Source organism: Balaenoptera physalus (genome assembly GCF_965194825.1).
Source record: "Balaenoptera physalus genome assembly, chromosome: 4".
NCBI lineage: Eukaryota > Metazoa > Chordata > Mammalia > Artiodactyla > Balaenopteridae > Balaenoptera > Balaenoptera physalus.
This window is the reverse complement of record NC_138891.1, coordinates 135,237,919-135,255,616: the sequence shown is the minus strand read 5'-3', so window position 1 is coordinate 135,255,616 and position 17,698 is coordinate 135,237,919. Positions and strand designations below refer to the sequence as shown.

General features: G+C 39.6%; 1 protein-coding gene across 4 annotated transcripts in view; it reads left to right on the top strand.

Moving 5' to 3' along the window:
* Positions 1 to 17,698, top strand: part of TMEM50B (transmembrane protein 50B) — a 36,545-nt gene that overhangs the window by 3,596 nt on the left and 15,251 nt on the right. The window contains exons 2-4 of one of the 4 annotated variants that reach the window (XM_082459140.1): positions 3,130 to 3,272; positions 5,883 to 6,144; positions 17,262 to 17,401. In XM_082459140.1, the coding sequence (XP_082315266.1) occupies positions 17,303 to 17,401 (99 nt within the window). In that variant the 5' untranslated portion in view covers positions 3,130 to 3,272; positions 5,883 to 6,144; positions 17,262 to 17,302. The remainder of the gene's footprint in view (positions 1 to 3,129; positions 3,273 to 5,882; positions 6,145 to 17,261; positions 17,402 to 17,698) is intronic. The other 3 variants (XM_082459142.1, XM_082459141.1, XM_082459139.1) reach the window with 3 other exon arrangements.

Below are 17,698 nucleotides of genomic sequence, written 5' to 3'. Positions count from 1 at the left end.
TCTTAACCACTGGACCACCAGGGAAGTCCCACAAAGAACCGGTTTTAAGAGGATTTAAGAAATAGATATCTGTGTAGTCCATAGGGAAAGAATGTCTCAATAAAATTGCTGAGTTAGATATGATTGGTTAATGTTCAAGAGGGCAACAAAATCATAATACCTTGTGATTAATCATTTCTACCAGACTATAAAATCATAGCACCTTATTAATTTCTGCAGTTAAACTGAAACCTTACAGGACTATAAACTGTGTCTTTATTAACAGTGGATTGTTCATTAAATAAACTGTGATAACAAAGTTATTTTCCTCAGAGCACAGATGAGGTCCAAACAGGCTTATTAGAAAATGCTAGCGCTTTCTCAATTTGAGATTAAAAATTTGTTCCATAATTGTAAGCACAAATCTGACTGTGTAAGGAAAGGACAATATTGTCACTTTTAGATGAAAGCTTCCAGGAAAGATGAGCAGGACGGAATGGCTTCAGCTTCCCTGACTGTTTCCCTGACAGGGGCCCTTTCTGAGGAGGTCAGTGGGCAGTGTTATGAGTGAGTCTTGGGATACGGTGTTCACTACAGTCAGGGCATCAGAGGGCTCTAGTGTGGACCAAATACTGGAAAGATGGCAGAAATACAGTCTGAGGGAGTGGGCTGCTCACCGTGGCCTGCACGCAGTTACCAGTGTAGGTCAAAGTAGAACCTTCTGTGAGGGAAGTGAATGTCCTTTGCTGATGCAGGCTGCAGGGTTCAGAAGGAAAGCAGGAACTGCATCAGCATATGATCAAGATCAAGCCAAGCACAGCTGAGTACAGATAGGAATCTGGGTCAGGTTCATAGGGCATTCAGTCCTCAGGTTAAAAAGCTGGCATAGGGGCCTCCCTGGTGGTCCAGTGGTTAAGACTCTGCGCTTCCCAGCCTAAATGTCCATCGACAGATGAATAGATAAAGAAGATGTGGCACATATATACAATGGAATACTATTCAACCATAAAAAGAAATGAAATTGAGTTATTTGTAGTGAGGTGGATGGACCTAGAGTCTGTCATACAGAGCGAAGTAAGTCAGAAAAACAGATACCGTATGCTAACACATATATATGGAATCTTAAAAAAGAAACCCAAAAAACGGTACTGATGAACCTAGTGGCAGGGCAGGAATAAAGACAGACATAGAGAATGGACTTGAGGACACGGAGGTGGGGTGGCGGGAGAGTAGCATCGACATATATACACTACCAAATGTAAAATAGATAGCTAGTGGGAAGCAGCAGCGTAGCACAGAGAGATGAGCTCAGTGCTTTGCGACGACCTAGAGGGGTGAGATGGGAGGGTGGGCGGGAGGCTCAAGAGGGAGGGGATATGGTGATATATGTATGCATATGGCTGATTCACTTTACTGTACAACAGAAACTAACACAGTATTGTGAAGCAATTATACTCCAATAAAGATGTATTAAAAAAAAAAAAAGACTCTGCACTTCCACTGCAGGGGCCACGGGTTTGATCCCTGGTTGGGGAACTAAGATCCTGCATGCCATAAATAAATAAAAACTAAAAAAAAAAAAAAAAAATTAAAAAAAAAGAAAGCTGGCGTAGTACCTGGTTACACTGCTTCAGTCTGGCCTGGTTGTCCTCCTCGTCTGGGGCATAGCTGGATTCTCTTTAGCTCTCCTGTGTGGGGATCTTTCCTGTATTCCCTTTCGTTGATTTACTCTCTCCGGTGGCACTCAAACTCCAGTAGCTTCTTGACAAGAAGAGTTACGGTTTCTTGGAGACGTTGCCTGTCTGAATATGTTTTGATTCTATCCTCATACTTGACTGATATTTTGGCTGGTAATAGAATTTTAGTTGGAAATAATTTTCTTTCAGAATTTTGAAGTAATTGGTCCATTGTCATCTTGCTTCTCGTGTTGCTGCTGAGAATTCCAAAGTATTGTGATTCCTGATCCTTTGTATTTGACCTGTGTTTTTAAAAAATTAATTTTTATTAGAGTATAATTGCTTTACAATGTTGTGTTAGTTTCTGCTATTTGTTTTTGTTTTGTTTTGTTTTTAATTTCTGCAGACTAATTTCTGCTTTGACTCCAGTGGTTTGAAATTTAAAATGGCCTGTCTTAGCGTGGGTCTATTTTCATCCATTAGGTTGAGTGTCTGACGGGCCCTTTAAATCTGGAAATACAGTATTTTCTATTCTGGAGAAATTTTCCTAAATATTTTGTTATTTTTCTCCCTTGTATTCTCTATAGTGTCTCCTGAAACACCTCTTATTTAGATGTGAACCTTTTAAAGGTCTTCTAATTTTCTTACCTGTTTTCTTCTGTTTTCCATCTACTTACTGCTAGATTTTGGGGGGCTGGGGGTTGGGGGCACCACGCGGCTTGTGATACCTTAGTTCCCTGACCAGGGATCAAACCCATGCCCTCGGCAATAAAGGAGCAGAGTCTTAACCACTGGACCACCGGGGAATTTGCACTGCTAGATTTTCTTAACTTTTATTTCTCAACCTTTGTATTTGGATTAAAAAAAAAAATTCCATGGTTATGTTTTTATTTTTCAAAGCTATTTTTTAGTCTCTGAATGTTTCTTATGATAGTATCCTATTCTTCCTTTAAAATGCAAGATGTTCTCTTATCTCTGAGGTTATAGTGATTTTGTTTTAAGTTTTCTTTCTCTGCATAGCTTTCCAGATTCTCATCTGGAAGGAAAGGATCTGGCTGCTAGTCTTCTGCACCAGAACAGAGGAACAGAGGTCCCTTCTGTCCAGTTTTCAGTATGATACCTCCATCTTCTGTTATGCCTGGTATCCCCCAGTCCAGAACACAAGACACAGCGGGGGGAAGAAACCTCAGATTTCTGCCAGGATATGGAAGAAGCAGTTGCCAGTACCATGACGAGAAGAGGGACAGGTTCTGGGATCTGACTTTTCTTCCTGCTTCCCCCCAAGTTGTCACTGTGTTGGTTCTCAGCTTTCCCTGCTACTGGCTTGGAAATTCGGCTTTCTTGGGTGTGCTAAGTCAGTTACCATGTCCATCTGCTTTCCAGCTTTCAAAATTTTATTGCTATTGTTTCATCTTCTGTTCTCCCTATCGTTAGGAGTTTATGACTTTCTAAAAACTCCTTTTATTGATTGCAGTTTTCGTGAAGTTTCAAGAGGGAGCAGAATGAGGTGCTATGTACATCTGCCATCATCACCCAGAGATAGTAATCGTTTTCCTCTTCCAAATAGTAATGACAGTACTGCCAGGAACAGAGTGCCCTCTACAGAAGCAGTCGTATGTATGTGAACCATCTTCTTGGTAGGTAGTGGTTGATAGCATTGAGTGATCACATGTGCTAGACACTGCTTTTCTTATTAATTCTCACTTACTGAGGGATGTGCTGTCATATCCCCAGTTTACACCTCAGAGGACCATAGCCCAAGGACATTTAAAGCTTGAACAGTGCCTGTCACACAGCAACTATTCCATTAAAAGTGGAATGGATAAATGAACCTGTCCAAGTAGGCACAGCTGGGAAGAGGCTGAAGGTAGGAGAGGACCCAGGCCAGTGCTAACTCCAAAGCCTGTACTGTTAGCTGCCTGCATGGTGGCTAATGCTGGAGGAGGAGAATTGGTACTTCAAGGCATCCACTGCCTTTGAGCCCCTTAGAAATGTTCTTACTCTAGGCCTTTGCCGTCGCAGTACTGCTTGCCAGATGGGTTCCCTTTCACCTGTGTGGTTCAAAGCTGTGACCCTGGAGCCAGTGTCTCTGAACTGGGGAGTAGGGCATTTTCTGAGCAATCCGAGAGGGTGCAAAGATGCCTAAGCAGGGCTTCTGTTGGGAAACCTAGGTAAAGATGGCCTCAGAGAGTGAGTGAAGTTTTGCCATGGCTGGATCAGCTCTGAGATTGTGTAGCAGTCATCTTTTTTAGGTGACAATTCATGATAGTATGGCTTTCTATTTTTTCAACTTTTTATTATAAAAAAATTTTAAACATACAGAAAAATTGAACAGTACATTCAGCATTTTCACATTTTGCCATATTTGCTTTATTTTTTTCTTTGCTTAACCATTTGGTCATATGTTGCTGACATTGACACCTCACCCCTAAATATGTAAGAATGCATCTCCTAACAAGGTCATTCTCTTTACGTAACCACAATTCTATCATTATCACATCTGGGAAATTAATTCTGTAATATTCTCTGTCTGACCTGTATTCAGATTTCCCCAGTTGGCCCAGACTGCCTTAAAAAATTTTTTTTTTGGAAACCAGGATCAATAAAGGTTTACACATTTCACTTGGTTTGTTAATTGTATGTTTTGACATAGATGAAATTAGTGATGAAATCTTTTGAACTTTCTAGTTCATATCGCTCTTGGAGACTGCTTCATTACTAGAAGGATCATGGTTCTCAGAATCTTAGCAATGGAAGGGATCCTTGATGTAATCTGGTTCAATTATTTCCAAACTTGGCTGATGTGTGTCCTGAAGGTTGAATTGGGAGTTTGTCTGTAGACAAAGAGATGAAAGGGGCATTCCAAGGAGATAGATAGATATATAGAATTAGATATAGAAATATATAAATAAATATATTAGAAATATATAGCAGTTTTCCTAACAGTGGCTACTTTCTCCCTTTTATTTCTTTGTGGATGGAGTAAAGAGTGCATCAAGATAGTAGGAGATAAGAAAGCTATAATAGGGAGAGACTGTAAGTACCCTGTGTCTTTTGGACTTTATCTCAGGCTGTTGGAAGTTTTTGATGAAAGGCATGATCCGGTCTGAGTTTTGGAAAATTCTGGCAGAATCTGGACTTGAGGAAGCAGGGAGAATGGTTTTAAGAAATAATATGTTTTAGGGACTTCCCTGATGGTCCAGTGGTTAAGACTCTGCGCTTCCACTGCAGGGGGCATGGGTTCGATCCCTGGTTGGGGAAGTTCCGCATGCCATGTGGTGTGGCCAAAAAAAAGAAATAATATGTTTTAATATATTGTCCTGGCAAGATTTATTTCCCTCATTGAAATGATGCTTCTTTTTACCAGCGTCTACAAATTATCAGTTTAAATAAACCTAGGTATAAAGAAGTAGACTCATTTTTTTGTGTGTGTGACAGGATAATGAGACAGGTATTGCATTTCAAAATTTGAAAGACAAAATAGTTAGAGTCAGTCATTCAACAAGTATTTGAGTGCCTACTATATGCCAGGCCACTGTGCTAGGTTCTGGGAGAACTACAGTGAGCAAAAATGGACATGGAATGTCCTTCGTGGATTTTACTCTCTTCAGGGGAAGGTATGTATTAATCAAATAACAAGATTAATAATGAAGTACTAGGGGGATTAGATCTGGCCGTGGAGTCAGGAGGTCATGGCAGTCATACCTTTTAAAATTTTGTTTTATTTATTTATATTTTTGGTGGCCGTGCCATGAGGCATGAGGGGTGTGGGATCTTAGTTCCCCTTCCAGGGGTCGAACCTGTGCCCCATGAAGTGGAAGCGTGGAGTCTTAACCACTAGACTGCCAGGGAGGTCCCCATGTCATCCTTCACTTGTATTACTTCAACAACCTGCACCACAACTACTGAACCTGCACTCTAGAGCCCGTGAGCCACAACTACTGAGCCCTTGTGCCACAACTACTGAAGCCCACACGCCTAGATCCTGCACTCGCAATAAGAGAAGCCACTGCAATGAGAAACCCGCGCACCACGAGGAAGAGTAGCCCCCGCTCGCCACAACTAGAGAAAGCCCGTGCGCAGCAACGAAGACCCAACGCAGCCAAAATAAATAAATAAATATTAAAGAAAAAAAAAACCCTGTGCTCCCTGTCTTTTACTTTGGTTTTTAGATTTAAATCTCTTATGAAAATTGGTGGTACTTACTAAATTTTATTCTTGTTACAGATGATTTACAAGTCAGAAGGCAAATAAGCATCCTGAGATTAAGTATGTAAAATGTCTTTCCAAAAATGTTTAGCTCTCTGAATAATCATACTGTTGGATTTTAAGGCCTATAAAATATTCACGCTGTGACTGCCTAGACACCAGGCTTATAGCAACCTAAGAAGAAAAACTGTATTCTCCAGACTGCTTTGTCAAGATGTGAATCACCAGTAATCACCACTGTCATTGTAGACCTCATTGGACTGCTTTCTTCTATTTCCAGGTGATCACAGTATTCCTCTAAATTGGGGCTCTTTCTCTTCCATCTCGTTCTTCTTGCTTTCTTCACCACAGGCAGTAGAATAGTAACTTTCTCCTCACGAAATGGAAATGAGAGAAATGCTGTGAAACTGTCTGGCAGCAGTACAATGTAATGGTCATGAGCACAGGTTTGGAATCAGATGTGAACTTCAGTGGAATCCTGGTTTTCCTTCTTGCTAGCTGTGTGACCTTGGGCCAGTTACTCTGTAAACCTTTTTAGTAATACGAGATAATAATAGTAACTGCCTTAGAGTATTTGTGAGGATTCAATGTAATAGTCTATGAAAAGAGTTTTTCGGAGGATGGAGTAGAGTTGCCTGTAACCTGTAAGGACCCTGTAACTAAGAGCCAGTAGTAATAGTAATAGTAGTAGTAGTAGTAGGGAAAATGTAGATTTTATTTTTGTTTAATTTGAGTCAGCTGTTTTGCTCTGGCTATGTAGACCTAATATCTTGCACGATATTTAAATTTAATTTCCTGATTTTTTTGGTAACTTATTTATTTATTTGTTGGCTGCAGCATGTGGCATGCAGGATCTTAGTTCCCCGATCAGGGATCGAACCTGTGCCCCCTGCAGTGGAAGCTTGGGAGTCCTAACCACTGGCCCGCCAGGGAATTCCCCCAGATTTTTTAATTTTTTTAATTTTTTTAATTTTTTTTTTTTTAATTAATTAATTTATTCATTTTGGCTGTGCTGGGTCTTCGTTTCTGTGCGAGGGCTCTCTCCAGTTGCGGCGAGCGGGGGCCACTCCTCATTGCGGTGCGCGGGCCTCTCACCATCGCGGCCTCTCTTGTTGCGGAGCACAGGCTCCAGACGCGCAGGCTCAGTAATTGTGGCGCACGGGCCTAGCCGCTCCGTGGCACGTGGGATCTTCCCAGACCAGGGCTCGAACCCGTGGCCCCTGCACTGGCAGGCAGATTCCCAACCACTGCACCACCAGGGAAGCCCCCCCCAGATTTTTTAATGATACAAATTGTAATTTAATTTTAAAAGGTGTTAATTGATTTCTCTGCCAGTTTGTAAATCTCCTGATGATGAGGGCCAAGTTTTATTCATCTTTATTTTCCCCACAGTGCCTTGCTTGTAGGACATGTTCTGTAAATATTTCATTCATGATCTAGAAGAGTTTTGTGCTGATTAAATGCCATTGTATATGTAAGTCTGCTGTAATGCCTGGCAGACAGTAATGCAAGGAAGGAAGAGAGTGAGTCAGAGATGAACACTGAATCAGTCCTCAGCCCTCTTCCATATTTTCTCCTTGAGATACTCTAGCTGCCCCTGTGACTTCAGTTACCACTTAATTACTATCAGCCTGTAATCTGTTTCTGCTTTAAACCACTCTTTCATTGGTTTCTGTACATCTGTCTTACATACATTTCCACCTGCATGTCCTTCAGTCATATCAAACACATTATGCTCAAACTCTCCTCTCCCTTTCTCTCTTCCCTATTTTGGTTAATGGTGTCTTTCCAGCCGTTGGGTACCCAAACAGTCATTCTTAGCTCTTCCTTGCTTGTTGATAATACCACATCAATATTTCTCAAATAAAAACCTTTTCCTTAGCCTGTATGAGTATGGCCTCAGTTTACATCCTTTTTCTCTTCCTGTCTAGAAGGTGTCTTTAACATTTTCCTTCAGTCCCTCCTCCATACTGCTGCCACCAGAATTGTCTTTCTAAATCACAGAGCTGATTTTGTCACTTCCCTGCTTACAAGCCTCTGGTAGTTTCCTAGTGCTTAGAGCAGGGGCCTGCAGACTATGAGCTGTGGGCCAAGTCTGGTGATCTGCTGCCTGTTTTGTAAATGTAAGTTTTATTGGAACAGCCATGCTCATTTGGTCACATATTGTTTATGGGTGCTTTTATGCTATAACAGCAGAGTTGAGTGGTCGTGACAGAGATTGTTTGGCCTGCAAAACTAAAAATGTACACTATCTGGTTCTTTCCAGAAGTTTGCTAATCCCTTGGCTTAGAGAATAGAGGTCAGATTTGTGTAGGCTGAAAAATCCTTGATGATCTTGTCCCAAACATGTTAATCACATCACTCTTTGAAATACCTTAATCTCTACCCTGTTCTCTTGTAGGCCTACATAATTTCGCATATTTTATTCCTTCTTTTTCATCTGTCAAACTCCTCTTCTTGCTTCAAAACCCAGCCAAGTTTATTCTCCCTTTATCAAACTTTCCTCAACTCAACTCTTCCCGGGAAGTAGTGTCCTATAACACTCTTTTCATATTTCTATTATAGCCCTTTTGTGTATGTATAGTATAGCACATTTTATAATGCAGTTATTCTTCTGACAATGTCCCTAACTAGACTGTTCTCTACACTGATTTTCTTAATCACTTTTGTATACACAGCGCCTAACATTTGTAGCATTTAACAACTAGTGAAGAGCTGGATGAACAAACAGATGGTAACATGAAAGTTTGGTCAAAGGAAAAAATTTTGAATTAGATATGTTATTTGGACTTCGATGCATATGGAAATCACTCAGGCCATGTTTATATGTTAAAGTGTGTAGTTGTTTTCTCCTCTTGCTTTTTGCAGGTATCCTTTGGTTTCCTAAACTGAGTGTTTGAAATTTTCACAGTTGAATCACTTAAAATGCTCTCTAAAAAGGACTCATTTCCTTTTATAAAGAGTTACCTCTCTAGTAATAGGAATAATTGCTATCTAATGTATTATAAGACTTGTGGGTCCATTAGTTCAGTTCAGTAATCTTTTTTTTTAAAAATTGGTACCTGGGTCAGTTTTGCGGGAGAACATACCAGTAATTTCCTTGACCTCAAAAAAGTTTAAGTTTATTAAAAATAGTTACAGACATAGTACATTATATAAGAGGTTTCTCAACAGGCAAGAATCAACAATTCATTGTGTTAATTACAATAACTTTTAAAATCACTTTGCATTAAAAAAATGTAATTCATGCTCAGTGCAGCAAACTTTGAAAATAGAAAGCAAAACAAACACACCATCCTGTGACCCATATATAAAATAATATTATGAAAGTTCTGGTGTTCGCCCTTCCAGTATTTTTATGCATGTATGTGTTTTTATATATATATATATACACACACTATTCTTTTTTCTAAAAAGGAAATAATGCTATAGATACATTTTTTTAAAAATTTATTTATTTTATTTATTTATTTTTGTCTGTGTTGGGTCTTCGTTGCTGCGCACGGGCTTTCTCTGGTTGTGGAGAGCAGGGGCTACTCTTCGTTGTGGTGCACAGGCTTCTCATTGCGGTGGATTCTCTTGTTGCGGAGCACGGGCTCTAGGCGCGTGGGCTTCAGTAGTTGTGGCACACAGGCTCAGCATTTGTGGCTCGCGGGCTCTAGAGCGCAGGCTCAGTAGTTGTGGCGCACAGGCTTTGTTGCTCTGCAGCATGTGGGATCTTCCCGGACCAGGGCTCGAACCCGTGTCCCCTGCATTGGCAGGCAGGTTCTTAACCACTATGCCACCAGGGAAGCCCTAGATACAGTTTTTTTTTTTTTTTTATGAAATTGGCTAGATGTTTCTCAATTCATTGCCTTTTTTTTATAAGCAGATATTCATTTTTAATTATTATTTATTTATTTATTTATGACTATGTTGGGTCTTCGTTTCTGTGCGAGGGCTTTCTCTAGTTGCGGCAAGCGGGGGCCACTCTTCATCGCGGTGCGCGGGCCTCTCACTATCACGGCCTCTCTTGTTGCAGAGCACAGGCTCCAGACGCGCAAGCTCAGTAGTTGTGGCTCACGGGCCCAGTTGCTCCGCGGCACGTGGGATCTTCCCAGACCAGGGCTCGAACCCGTGTCCCCTGCATCGGCAGGCAGATTCTCAACCACTGCGCCACCAGGGAAGCCCTAGATACAGTTTTAATAACCTGTTTTTTTTTCACTTGGTATTAGTCATTACCATTTACTCATGCCATTAAATGTTTTTCAAAAATAGATTTAAAAAAAAAAATTTTTTTTGTGGCCACGCCCCGTGGCATGTGGGATCTTAGTTCCTCGACCTGGGATCGAACCTGCACCCCCTGCATTGGAAGCATGGAGTCTTAACCACTGGACCACCAGGGAAGTCCCTCAAAAATAGATTTTTAAATGTCTGCATTAAGTAAACTATTTTACTTAAACATTTATTCTATTACTGAACATTTAGATTTCCTCTAAGTAGTCTTTGCCTTCATTAAGTCTCCAAAGGCCTATTATCTTAAGTTAAATATTGTATACTTATCTCCACTTTAAGCCAGGGGATCAGTGTTAGTATTGTCCATTGCTGTTATTAAACCAAGACTGTCATGATAAAATATGCTTATTTTTTGGTAAATATCAGTAAGAAAACCCATATGAAAGTCAGTCTTCTCAGTTTAGAGTGTTAGTTCTTAATATACTAGCCCTCACTTTCCTCTCCTAAATGTTTACCATAGTGACCATCTTGGTGCCTTTGCTCCTTTTATCCTAACGTTCTTCAGTTGGTTTCCCGTTGCACTTGGTGAAACCCCAAATCCATCATGAAGTCCACATTAATCTGCAAGGTGATCTGGTACTTACCTGTCTCTCTCCATATTTATTCCAAGCCACTTCCTCCCCTAACTTACTATATTCTGATTCTCTTTGGTACCAGCTAATTCTTCCTTGCTAGTATCAAAGGGACTTAGTGGCTTTTGTATGTAATTTTCCCTCTCTCTGCTCTGCCTCTTTTGCTTCTCCTTAATCTAATTAACTTTACTCAGCTTTTAAATTTTATTGTGTTTTAAAATTTTAGCAAGTGTTGCCTCTTTAGAGAGGCATTCCCTGAACATTCTAAAATAGGTCTCCCTTATTTTGTATCAGGATCATGTGCATTTCCTTCATAGTAACTGGTTGTATTATTTTGATGTTTCTCTGCCCCACCCAAACCCCTGACCCTCCAATTTAAGCTCCAGGAGGGAGAAGACCATGACATTTCAGAAATTAGTGTGTGGAAATAGCCCTGTGTATCCTTGGGTTACACATCCACGGATTCAACCAACCAGGGATCAAAAATACTCAGGAAAAAAAAAATTTCAGAATGTTCCAAAAAGCAAAACTTGAATTTGCTGAGTGCTGGCAGCTATTTACATGGCATTTACATTGTATTTATAACTATTTACGTAGTATTTACATTGTATTAAGTATTATAAGTAATCTGGAGATGATATTAAAGTATATAAAGGAGGTTATATGCAAATAGTATGCCATTTTATATAAGGGACTTAAGCATCCACAGATTTTGGTATCCGAGGGGGGTCCTGGAACCAATCCCCTGTACATACTGAGGGACGACTGCATGTTTTCTGCTTATAGAACTATTTACAAATAGGTTAATACATGCAAAATGAATTTTATAATAGGCAACATGACTTTTTTTTTTTAAATAATGTCACTTTAAAAAAAATAAATTTATTTATTTATCTTTGGCTGCGTTGGGTCTTCGTTGCTGCTCACGGGCTTTCTCTAGGTGTGGCGAGCGGGGGGCTACTCTTCGTTGCAGTGCGTGGGCTTCTCACTGCGGTGGCTTCTCTTTGCTTCGGTGCACGGGCTCTAGGCGCGCAAGCTTCAGTAGTTGTGGCTCGTGGGCTCTAGAACGTAGGCTTAGTAGTTGTAGTGCACGGGCTTAGTTGTTCCGTGGCATGTGGGATCTTCCCAGACCAGGGCTCAAACCCGTGTCCCCTGCATTGGCAGGTGGATTCTTAAGCACTGTGCCACCAGGGACGTCCCATGACTTTTGTTTTAACCTTCAGACATTGTGTTAAATTCATGGCGACCTTCCCTAAACTTGTTTTTAACCAGTTAATATTTAATCTTTGATAACAGTTCATCTCTGTGTCTGCAGACTATCTTGATAAAATGTGCCCATAATGCGTACATAGTAAGGCTTTAGTGCAGCTAAAGCATATCTAAATGATAAAATTTTAAAATCTTTTTTGTGGGTAAAATTTACATACTGTAAAATACACAGATCTTAAGTGTACACTTTCAGTAACTTTTGATAAATAAATGTACCTGCATAATCACTATCCCAACCAAGATATAGAACATTATTATCACCCCAAAAAAGTTCCCTTGTAGTCGATCCTCAGCCCCTGTTGGCAACCACTGTTCTGATCTCTGGGACTATTGATTAGTTTTGCTTCTTCCTAAGCTTCATTTTAAATGGCATCATAGAGTATGTACTCCTTTGTGTTTGCCGTCTTTCACATAAATCAGGTTTTTGAGATTTTTTTTCTGTGTGGTTATATATATCGTTCATCCTTTTTTGCTGCTGAATAGTATTCCATTGTATGAATCCATCATAATTTGTTTATCCATTCTTCTGTTGATGAATATTTAGGTTGTTTCAGTTTGGGACTAATATGAATAAACCTGCTATAAACTTTCTTGTAAAAGTCTTTTTGTGTGTGGACATATGTTTTTACTTCCCTTGGTAAATACTTAGGGATGGAATTGCTGGGTTATAGGGAGGATTATTTTTAATTTTGTAAGAAACCGCAACCAGAAATGTATGAGATTTCCAGTTGTTCTGCTTCCAGCAGTCAGTCTTTTTAATCTTAGCCATTCTAGTGGATGTGATGATATTTCTTTAATTTGCATTTCCCTGATGACTAATGATGTTGAATACCTATTTAGATGCTTTTTGGTCATTGTCTTTTTAAGTCCTTTGCCCATTTCAAGTCTGTTCAACTCTCGTGCACACTTTTTATTGCCTATATTTTGTTTTTTTTATTATTAATCTTTAAGAGTTCTTTCTATATTGTAGGTACAAATCCTTTGTCAGATACTTGTTTTGCAAATATTGTCTCCCAGTCTGTGTTTCCAGTGTTTGGACCTTCTGTAGTATATTTATTGTACTTCTTTTCAGATCAACAATTGGACCCATTACTTTAAATTTAGAGGTATTTTGCCTAAATCCATATTTAAGCATATTATTTGAAAATGTAACTAACATGCTATTTAGAAAGTTTATCTTTGTGGATATCCTATACAATGTTATAATTTTTGCTTTAAATAGTTGTCTTAAATAAAGAGAAGGAATAAAAAATAGTCTTTTATATTTACCCACATATTGATTATTTCTTGTATTCTTCATTCCTTCCTATAGATCTGAGATTAATCTGGTGTCATTTCCCTTTAACCTGAAGAATTTCCTTTAGCATTGTTTAGTGCAGATTTGGTGATGAATTATCTTAGTTTTTGTTTACCTGAAAATATTTTTATTTTATCCTCATTTAAAGAAAGCTTTTTTGAGATACAATAAAGATATGATAACAGTCACCTGTTTTAAGTGTACAGTTCAGTGAGTTTTAGTATATTTATGTGCAGTAATCGCCACAGTCTAATTTTATAACCTTATGCCTATGAGCACTCACTCCTTATTACACTCTGCTCTCCCCTGCCCATCACTAGGCAACAGCTAATTTACTTTCTGTGTATAGATTTGCCTCATCTGGACATTTTAAATAAATGGAATATACAATATGTGGTTGTCTTTCACTTAGCGTAATGTTTATGAGGTTCATCGGTGTTGTATCATGTATCAGTATTTCCTTTTTATTGCTAAATTTGTATTCCATTGTATGGCAGCCCACATTTTATTTATTCATTCATTAATTGACGTATGTTGGGTTGCTGCACTGCTTAGTTATTATGAGTAATGCTGCTATGAACATTTGTGTACAAGTTTTTGTGTAGACATATGTTTTCATTTCTCTTGGGCAGATAGATAGGGGTAGAACTGCCATCACCCTCACTTTTGAAGAATATTTTTGCTGGATATAGCATTTGAGATTGATTTTGGGCCGTGCTGAGTGGCTTGTGGGAGTTTAGTTCCTTGACGAGGGATTGAACCCGGGCCCTCGGCAGTGAGAGCATGGAGTCCTAACCACTGGACTGCCAGGGAATTCTCATGATTGCTTTTCTTAAAAGCATGTCAAAAAATGTCCTTCCATTTTCTTCTGGCCTCCATTGTTTTTAATGAGAAGTCAGCCATCATACATATTGTTCTACTACCCCTGTATGTAATGTGTTGATTATTTTTTCCCCCTAAAGTTGCTTTGTTTCTTTTTATCTCTGGTTTTCAGCAGTTTTATTATGATGTCTTCCTTGTGTTTATCCTCCTTGGAGTTTGCTGAGCTTCCTGGATTTGCAAATTATTATTTTTCACCAAATTTGGGAAATTATCAGCCATTATTTCTTTAAATATTTTTTCTTCCTGATTCTTTTATTTTTCTGGGACCCAATTAAACATATGTTAGACCAGTTGTTAGTGTTCCTGAGTTTCCTGAAGCTTTATTCATTTTTTCCCCCTAATTAAAAAGAAAAAAACCTGTTCTCTAGATAGGATAATTTCTTTTGATCTTTCTTCAAGCTTACTGTACTTTTCTTCTACTGTCTCTAATCTCCTACTGAGCCCATCTAGTTAATTTTAAATTTCAAATATTATAATTTTCAGTCCTAAAATTTACATTTAAAAGTTTCTCTACTGAGATTCTCCATTAACTCAGTTATTTTGACCATGTTCCTTTGTCTTTGAATGTGTTTATACTGGCTGCTTTAAAGTCATTGTCTGCTAATTTTCAATATCTGAGTTATGGGGGGGTCTGTTTCTATTGACTGCTTTTTTTTCCTCCTTGAAGATAAATCACATTTTTTCTGCTTCTCTAAAAGTCTAGTAATTTTTTTTTTTAACTATACAGTTGACCCTTTAACAAAACAGGGGTTAGGGGTGCTGACCTTCTGTGCAGTCAGAAATTCATATTTAACTATACATTGGTTCTCCGAATCTGCAGTTCTGCATCTGTGGGTTCAACCAACCATGGATTGTGTAGTACTGTAGTATGTATTTAGTGAAAAAAATCCACATATAAGTGCATCTGCATAGTTCAAACCTGTGTTGTTCAGGGGTCAACTGTATATTGGACATTGTGGATGATACATTATAGACACTCTGGATCAGTTATCTTCATCTGAAGAGTGTTACTTTTTGTTCTAACAGGCAATTAAAATACTGACTGATCACCCTGAAATTGTGGAGATTTGGTTTTATACTTTGTTGGAGTGTGTGGAAATCCCAAGGTGTTTACTAATCTCTGACCTGGTGGAACTCAAATTCCAAAATGCCTTGCAGGGGACAGCAGCTGAAATCTGTTTAGTTCTTTTAGCCTTCCAGATATTTTTTTCTGCTGAGGTCCTTGGAATCTCCTTCATGCATGTGCTGTTCAGGGGTTAGTCAGGTATTTAAGAGAGTTTATATTAGTGTTTGGGGCTCCCTCTTGTGACTTACCCCTTTCCAAGATTTCCCCTTCAATTTCCAGCTGCTCTTGTCATCCTGAACTTCATCCTCTGATACCTCAAGCCAGAAAGACTGACTTTTTGCTCAAGTTTTAGCTATTCTGCACCACAGGGTCTCACTTGGCTGGGAGTGGGAGGTTAGGGGATTCTTCAGGGGGAAAAGCTGTATTAAAGTGGATCTTGCTCATTGTGTTTTCTTTCAAGGGGTAAATGCCCTCCAGTTTCTGCCTGCTTTTCAGCACTCTTCAGTGCTTTCAAATAGTTTTTTTTCCCCTTTTCTTTCTGGAACTTAAGGTGTTCCTGAATCATCACATCTGAACATACTCTCTTTGTTTTGAAAATTCGCACAGCATGCTGTACCCTTATATAGTTTTTTATGCGTGTGATTTTTCTCCTTCCAGTTATCTATTGCTGCATACAGATAACTCTAAAACTTAGTAGTTTAAAACAGCCATTTTATTATGCTTACGGTTCCTGTGGGTCAGGAATTTGGAAAGGGCATAGCCAGGATGACATGTGTCTGCTCCGTCTACCTGGGGCCTCGTCAGGGAAGGCTTAAAGTGTGGGGGTAATGCTAATAACCGGAGCAGCAGTCACGTCCGGCAGTTGAGGGCTAGCTGTTGACTGGGCCGCCACCTGGAACCGTGGGCCAGAACACCTCTACGTGGTCTCCTCACAGCACTGTGGCCTTGGATTTTTTACAAAGCAACTCAGGGCTCTAGTGTTAGTGTTCCAGAGAACCACCTGCAAGCTGCATTGTCTTTTATGATCTAGTCTGAGAAGTTGTATGGCAGAGTTACACAGCATCACTTTCTCTACTTTATCGGTGAACCAGCCTTTATTGTTGACCTAAATTCAAAGGTAGGGACATAGATCCACCTCTCAATGGGAGAAGTGTCAAAGACTTTGCAGACACTTTTTATTTTTATTTTTTATTTTTTTAATACGTCTTTATTGGAGTATAATTGCTTTACAATGTTGTGTTAGTTTCTGTTGTACAACAAAGTGAATCAGCCATATGCATACATATATTCCTATATCCCCTCCCTCTTGAGCCTCCCTCCCCCTCATCCCACCCCTCTAGCTCGTCGCAAAGCACCGAGCTGATCTCCCTGTGCTATGCTGCTGCTTCCCACTAGCTATCTATTTTACATTTGGTAGTGTATATATGTTGATGCTACTCTCACTTCATCCCAGCTCCCCCCCGCCCCACCCCATGTCCTCAAGACCATTCTCTATGGCAGACATGTTCTAAAACCACCATGCCCATTTAACAAATAGTAAGCTCCTTCTGTGTCCTAGGACAGTCTTATGTACATCTCAATAGATATTCATTGTAGTATTGAATTTGTCTTCTTAACTATAGTAGATTTAGACCTAAAGTTAAATTTGTGTTTAAAGCTTTAAGAAAGGTGTAAGATATTTCACTTCTTAAAAACATTTCCTGGGCTTCTCTGGTGGCGCAGTGGTTGAGAGCCTGCCTGCCGATGCAGGGGACACGGGTTCGAGCCCTGGTCCGGGAAGATCCCACATGCCGCAGAGCAACTAAGCCCGTGCGCCACAACTACTGAGCCTGCGCGTCTGGAGCCGTGCTCCGCAACGAGAGGCCGCAACAGTAAGAGGGCCGCGCACCGCGATGAAGAGTGGCCCCCGCTCGCCGCAACTGGAGAAAGCCCTCACACAGAAACGAAGACCCAACACAGCCAAAAATAAATAAATAAATTAAAAACAAAAAACAACATTTCCTTAGATCGATTTTTTTTGGTCTTTTTATTTGTAGAATATAGTATTTAATGAAAAGTCCACGCTTAAGTGGTGAAAATGGCAGGCTTCCTAGATAATTTCCGTTGGCCAGAATGTGAATGTATCGACTGGAGTGAGAGAAGAAATGCAGTGGCTTCTGTAGTAGCAGGTATATTGGTAAGTGAAAAAGCCTGGTTGGTGACATTTATACCTCACTTTTTGCCCTGAAAATTAATCTTGATTCCTTTGAACTGTGAATATCCATGATAATACAGTTTTTGAAGGCAGTAGTTTTTTAAGTAAATTATGTAATATCATTCCTTTAGGATCCTCAAAGGCTCAGAATTTGATGTAACTAATAATATTGTTGTGACTCATTGAAATTCAGGATGTGCAGACAGTAATTAACAACCTTAGGCTGCATTAGAACTGAAGCCCTGCAGCACTTTAGGGAAGGGTTGCCATCTTCATACC